Genomic DNA, 7,317 nt, shown 5'->3' on the forward strand with positions numbered 1-7,317 from the left:
TCACAAGCAATTAAAAAAATATAAAAATAAAATATCACTACTAATAATTGCTCTATCTTTATCTCTTTTAACTTTTTTTTTTCCATTTTATTGATATTGTTGGAAATAATTTATATTTATGTTGATTGAAAAGAAAAGAAATCTATTATACTGTATATAGAAGTGATGTTGAGCACATGAAAATCTAGATAATTTTGCACTTTAATCAATAAAAAATGAGATTTGATATGTGAAGTAATTTGCACTCCTAAAAATTGAATCCGTTGGATTTGGATCTCCAACTAAATTCTTAATTATTAAGTCTCTTTATAAATATTTTTTTATTGATGTTTTTATTTGTTTTAGTTTCCTTATAAATATTACATGGAGAAGTTAAAGAAACAACTTAATATTAGGAAAATAAAGAATTATATTCAGAATATTTAATTATTTTTGCTTTTTAACATACTTTTTAACATATTTTGAGTTTGAGCATGATGTAAAGCCGTCAAAATAATTCTATTATAGAGAGCTAGAGAAGAAAACCAAAGCTGGAAAAACTAACAATTTCTATTCTGTCCAAAGATCTGATGAGCCAAATTGCGAAGAAAATGTTAATTAACAATGATAGTGGCGGTTACAGCAGTAGATAGGGGAAAATGCATGAGCAGATCCCACGCGGTTGGAAGTTCAAATTCAAAGCATACATTGAGTGATAATTATTCTGTAATCTCTACGTGTATATCAAATTTTAATCACCAAGGCAGTTGAAGAGAAGTTGATCGATTGATTTTAGACAGATCAATGACGCAGTAAATAACGACTGATGGATACATGTGATCACAATGACATTGGTATCATATATTACTCTTGGACAGAATCCATAGCTCTAATTGCTAACACAAGTCACTGATAAAATAAAAAATTATCTGACCTCCAATGGATACAAATAATTGGAAACTTACCACTGTGTTTATTGTTTGGACTCGTTGTACAATAAATTTAGAACATGCAGCTCACTGCCCCTTATATAAGCATCCATGGTACCATGCAGAGCTGGGAAGCTTGAGCTCTGGTTTTGAAGAGTGGAGTTCCAGTAAATAAAGCTGTGCATATAGAATAGGTCGTATCATCAGCACAGCTGAATGATTTTAACTTGAAGCATTGCTCTTTGTTGATGATCAGTTTAGCTCGCTTTCTATCTCTTTTTACTCCAAAACAATAACTAAATCATAGAGATCATGCAATTAATCATTTTGCAACACTACACGAAACAAGAGCATAGTTATATCATTAAATACAAGGATATTAATTATGTGGAGAAAAATCAAATGAAACTTTTTTATTTATGATATTACTAAGAGAGAAACAGAATAGAAGAATTCTTATATATAATTTTCTCCTGAAACATTCCGACGAATGAGAGCTGAGCTTTTTCATTCTAGTCTATGTCTTGTCTTCACTTCAAACAGGAGCATGCTCTGCTTCTAGATTGTTTGGTCCATCAACAGAGACTAGACTTTCCACATAACCATCCAGATGATAGGAACTGAAATAGGGATTAAGAAAATCATAAATTATCTCTTGACTAATCGGATCATAAATCAAGATGTGGCCATCCCTTTTTCCGTTGACGATCACCTTATCTCCCCACGTAAGTACTTGATGTAGAGTTCCTAAAAATGGTATGCTTAAGAATTTTGTCCAGCTCTCTTCATTGCCAACGCCTGATCCACTCTCATCTATTACCCAAATATCCGTTGTTATGGACGTGGAGCCATTGTAGAGTAAAAAATAACAAGCAAGCGAGATTTTAATCCCACCTGAAACCAGCCTCACCTCTACCAGAGTCGACTGGTTCCAAGGGGGAAAGTTAATCCATCTAAACACATACTTAGCCGTATCAAATGCAAGGATAATGTCCTGTAAACCATTCACGTGCCAATAGAACTCACCCTTCACAGACACTGCTTGACCACGTGAACAAAAATCATCAGCTATAATCCTACAATCATAGACTAGTCTCCAAGAATCTGTTCTCCAAGAGTACACCAAAGCTCGAAGAACAAAATTCCGTTCTTCCTTGTCATACAGTTGATCATCATCAACAGCATCGAAATTCGGTGAATGAAAGAGCCGTCCAATCTTCACCAACATGTAATCGTTCATCTTACCATGATGCCCGAACCCATCCATTAAAAGTTGGAAATCCTGCTGAGGATGTTTCACGTATTTGAACTTCCTGGTAGCAGGGTTCCACAAAACATAGTCTACTCCATGGTAGTCACAAAGCTTGATACAGAGCAAACCACCACTAGAACCTATCAGGATAAAAGAAAGTTTTGGAGGTATTTGTGGGTTTAAGAAATAATTTCTCATGTAGGTATAATTGTACATCAGGGATTGTGGTATGTGTAGAGAATAGAAAGTTCTGGTATCTTTGTGGTGGAGCAATGTTAGGGCGGACTTTTCCGGCCAACGGAATCCTCGTAATAAGATAGAGGGTCTTTCGGTGGAATTGCGGAGGTGAGCGGGGACAAATTCAGGGTTTGTGATGAGAGAATACCAGTCTTTTGATACCGATTTGAAACAGAGTAGGGATTTGACAGGTAGTCTCGTGAGAATTTCCGCGATAATCTCTTCGGGGAGGGTGGAAACGGATCCAGCAACGTCATTTCCTCCGCTCATAGGGACGGATTTCTTAATGAAATTATGCGGAAGAGTTATAGGCTCAGGGTTTCAACTAAGGGAGAGGAGGAGCAATGGAGGTAGGGTTGAAAGAAGAAAGATATTGATGTCAATATATAGGTTTAGGGTTTCATCAAAGGATTTATATATATTAAATATATTTGCCGATTTTTTTGGATAATGTTATTCTACCCTGCTGTATATCAATCCACCCCAATTATTAGATAATAAAAAAAACTCTGAATTTAATAAAATACACAGTTGAAAACATAATTCAAATTTAAAAGTAAAAAATGCAAATTTATATCTTCTTCATACTTTTTATAAGCTAAATTATGCTTGTTTTAAATAGGTAAATATATATATAGTTCGCCATTAATTATATTTCAAGCATTAATGACAAGAAGAAAATGTCCCTAGCTAGACTCAGCATATTTTCTTTGCTATCAAGGGTAACGTTCTCAATTCATTATGTATTCTAAAGGTTAAAAATCAGTTTTATTTTGATTTTTTGCTTTTAAAGTTATTTAAATAATTTTATTGGGCAAAAAATCTAAACGACCGATATAACATACCCCGATCAATAAGTTAATGACAACTGCATCCAATAAAAAAATTATTTTACCTCTTAATTATAATTTTATTAGATATTCCTTTAGAGGATTTAATAAAATGATCTTTTATTATTGCTACACAGTGCAATTCACATTTAGGTTTTTTTTATAATTAATTTAATTGTGTTATCGTATTCTAGAAACATATTTTATTTTATTTAATTTATAAATTTATCTCTTCTATTATTGTTAGTTTTTGAGTGATATGTTTTTGCTATTGATAATCCTTGAAAGGCTAAGGATAAGATTTTTCAGGAATAAAATATCAAAAAATAAAGATAACATGTATCCCAATTAGATTTTGATCATCAACCTACCTGATATTTTTTATTAACTTCATGTACAAATTAATTGTTTTTAAAATTTAAGCATTATAATCCAATCAAAATTATAAGTGAAAAAAAATATTTATCTTATATACACATTAATAACTACATTTTTTCAATTTTAAATTCACATAATTTAACAAGATCGAATCAAAATTAATTTCTTAAAAACAAATTGAATAACACAATTTTAATTTTTTTTAAAATAAATTAACAATGTCAAAGATCATCCAAGTGAACTCAACAAATTAATGATCCACTACCCAAACTTAATTACTAGGAGTAATAGTATGCTATTCTAATCTAGTATTTTTCAAGAAAATATAAAAGTAAAAAATGAAAATAGAAAAATTAATCTTCTTTTTTCTGCTTAAAGTTGAAAAATGTCTAAAAGATTTTTTTTTGTTTTTTCACCCAATATAATTTTTTTTTTGAGAACGTGGCATTTTTTCGGACAAAACAAGCTTATATATATATTTTAATCTAATTACAATTATAAGATGTATAAATTATATCCCTCCTTTTTTGTCCTTCCTCTCTCTCCCAAGACCAAAACGTCATTAATCTCTCTAAAAACCTACTTCCCTTCACTCTTCTCTATGCTTTGATCGAAGAGGATAGCAAGAAAGTGATGAAGATGAGAACCCAAAAACAAAGAAGGCAAACAATAAGAAGATCAGAGCTTGATATGACAGGGCGACGCACCAAGAATCATAATTTTTTTAGAATAAAGTTTGATATATTCTGTGGTTTACAACTCTTTAAATATATTCTGACTTTAATACGGGAGAAAAATTTGAATCCCTAAACAAAAAGAAATAATAAAATAAAATAAAATAATAGTAAAATAAAATAATAATAATAATAATAATAATTTTTTTTTGATAAAAACAACATTATAGATCCACACAAGCTTGGTGACCCATTATAGAACAGGACATTAAGAATCACTGGGGAAAATTTAAGCTGAATTTAATGATAGGATGGAAAGCTATGATATTTTATTGTTAAATTGTTAGTTTGGTGTCGTTAAACCTTTCTTTAACTTAGTTTTATTAATTGTACTATTTTATAAGTGTATCTTCATGATCTGTTTGGAAAAAAATCATTATTTAACTATGAAAAATCACTATCTAATATCTTTATTTTTTTATTAATATTAATGTTTGGGTTATTTTGTATATATTTTAATTAATTTTATAATTTTTAAATTTAATAATTATATAAATTTTAATAATTCTAAAATTTATAAAATTTAAATTAATAACCTTAAAAAAACAAACTCAAATATAATCTTTAAAAAGCTTCATGCTAGAGGGCTGGAATGTATTTAAAAGTGTGATTACATTTATTTTTTAAAAGTATTTTTTATTTAGAAAAATATACTAATAATTATTTTTTATTTTAAAAAAATTATTTTTAAAATTAATATATTAAAATAATTTAAAAACATTAAAAATATATTAATTAACAGAAAGAGCCGGAAGTAACAGAAACGAACTTGAGAGCTGCGTTTTGCCATGTGGGTCCCATCTCGGCCCTCAGAGTTTGTCATAGTTGTCTCTCCAGAAAGTCTCTCCGTTATGTAAAACTTCTTGTTCTGACCCAACATTTTGATAAATTGGGTTCTATACTTGTTGCTGTTTGAATTTTGCCCTTCTTGTCTTGCATATTAGCGACATCAAGTATGAAATGAACAGAATTGTTCATCAAAACATCATGAGCAATTAGCTAACCGGAAATTCATGAAAGGAGACCATCCTTGCTGATATGGATGCTATAAAGGGTTGGTATTTTGCAGGTAGAAGCATGATGTGCTAGCATTAAATTCAGCTTTTAGAAGGAGGAACATCTAAGCGGCCAGCTAATCCACTATCATCTTGGCCTCCTGAAGAAATTCATTGTTTTATATGAAGTGTTAGCTCCTTGAATGCCAGATGCAGCTGAACCTACTTAATTAGAGCTTCATACTGAACCCAAAACCCCCTCTAAAGCATGCCAAACTTCATGCATACCTAGTGTCTAAACCCAGCGACACATGGTAATACTTCCTCGCTTGAGAAAGATAAAATCCAGCTGATGAGCACCTGATCCTTCTGAAACTAATCTTCATACAATGGGTTTGGATCCAGTAGATTGTCTCTGCTTTATTAAGCTGAGGTAATGAGAGAATTGCAGGAGAGAGGGAAGATTTGGAAGGGGAAACTGTAGTGTTTGCCATTAAAGGTTCAGATTCCATAACTAGAGAAGAAACCTAACCAGCTAGTTCAAATACAAAAATCTACACTGGTACAAGTCCTTCAACATGCTGGATCATTCTATATATAATTGCTGTTGTTAGGTTTTGCTGCTGAAATTTGGATGGCGGTTTTAGATTGAGTATATATCACCATTAAAGAAAACACTCAAACACCAAACAAGTAAATACTCCTCTGCTTCAGGACAAGACAGGACATGTTTAAGAGTATGAAAATTATTGGAAAGCTTTGCAACTGATTTGACTTCATTTTCCAGGGCCTTCTGACAGAAATTCATACGATATTATTGCTTACAATAAACATTCTATGTATTCATCATGAGTTACAATTAATTGAATACAGGCCGTGTTTTTTTTTCCCCCCTGCGTTACCCACATCCAAGACCTGTCCTGCTGCGTCTTCTCTTCTCCTAGTACTTTATCCATGATGTCCACGTGGTGGACTTATTGCGGGAGAAAAGATTTTAGTAGGTATTTCCCTTGCGCTCCGATGCACTGGAAGATTTTCTGTCATTCAATGCCGTTCGTACAGAGAAATTGTTAGAAATAAAATGGGAAGATAAAACACAGTGCGTAGAACTGAAGAACTCCTAGGGATATTTGACGCAGATAAAAATAATACATGAAGGAAACAAGCACAAGCAGCACAGAATTCCACTGATTAGTGTCATTGTACAGAAATTCTAATTCAAAGTTTTATTACTAGATTTTTCTTTTTAAATAGTTTTCTGAAATACAAACTTAACAATCTTATTTATTCTAGCCGTAAGCCTATGCTGAAAAAGAATAATCGAGGTTATTACCTCATTATCAAAAGAAACTAGGGATACGAGTAGATCAGAGGAGAGAAGTAACATATTATTACTTTAATTACTTTCGCACCTTGAATAACTGAGAAACCAGAAATTCTTGCTTCTGTAAACAGAAAGTAAGAACATATTATTGTTGATAACAGTAATACGTAAGCCACAAGCAAAGCCCTTGAAGCAGCAATCCGAGGAAGCCTGAGCATTTTGTTACACTCTCAAGATTGTTTGGTGGTCGTGTAGGAATGAACTTTTAGTGCCTCTTACTTATAATGAGTCATGGTCTCCTTTTTGAAGTTTGAAACCGTGTTTCTGATCATTCAACAGATGACCATTGAGAGATTGTCTATACAAAGAATACCGTCCAGTCATGGATGATGAAACAACCTTTATTTTTCTCATGGTGGATGATGACTACTTTTCTTTCTGGGATTTAGTCAAAACTAACAAATATTATAAAAGCAGGAAAAAAAAAAAAACAAGTCAGAATAGAAGCTTTATAGATTACTAGGTGGACCTGAAGATCATTCAACAGATGTACTTTCGCAGAATTGGGTGTTTCTTTTGTAAAAAATGTAAATTAGTCCTTCAAGTCTATTGCATGTTATATAATTGACATGTTACTTTAATTGTTAATTATTGAAAGA

General features: G+C 31.7%; 1 protein-coding gene and 1 long non-coding RNA gene across 2 annotated transcripts; both read right to left on the minus strand.

Moving 5' to 3' along the window:
* Positions 1 to 1,301: 1,301 nt before the first annotated feature.
* LOC105118151 (putative F-box protein At3g23260) lies at positions 1,302 to 2,774 on the minus strand. The gene has a single exon (XM_011016033.1). The coding sequence runs from the start codon at positions 2,665 to 2,667 to the stop codon at positions 1,444 to 1,446; it is 1,224 nt and encodes a 407-aa protein (XP_011014335.1). The 5' UTR covers positions 2,668 to 2,774; the 3' UTR covers positions 1,302 to 1,443.
* Positions 2,775 to 6,083: 3,309 nt separating this feature from the next.
* Positions 6,084 to 7,016, minus strand: LOC105118150 (uncharacterized). The gene is made up of 2 exons (XR_840900.1): positions 6,747 to 7,016; positions 6,084 to 6,371 (listed from the first exon to the last, which is right to left on the minus strand). It is a non-coding gene; the product is annotated as an uncharacterized LOC105118150 (long non-coding RNA).
* Between the last annotated feature and the right edge of the window lie 301 nt (positions 7,017 to 7,317).

This window comes from Populus euphratica, unplaced genomic scaffold (genome assembly GCF_000495115.2).
Source record: "Populus euphratica unplaced genomic scaffold, PopEup_1.0 scaffold1796.1, whole genome shotgun sequence".
Taxonomy (NCBI): domain Eukaryota; kingdom Viridiplantae; phylum Streptophyta; class Magnoliopsida; order Malpighiales; family Salicaceae; genus Populus; species Populus euphratica.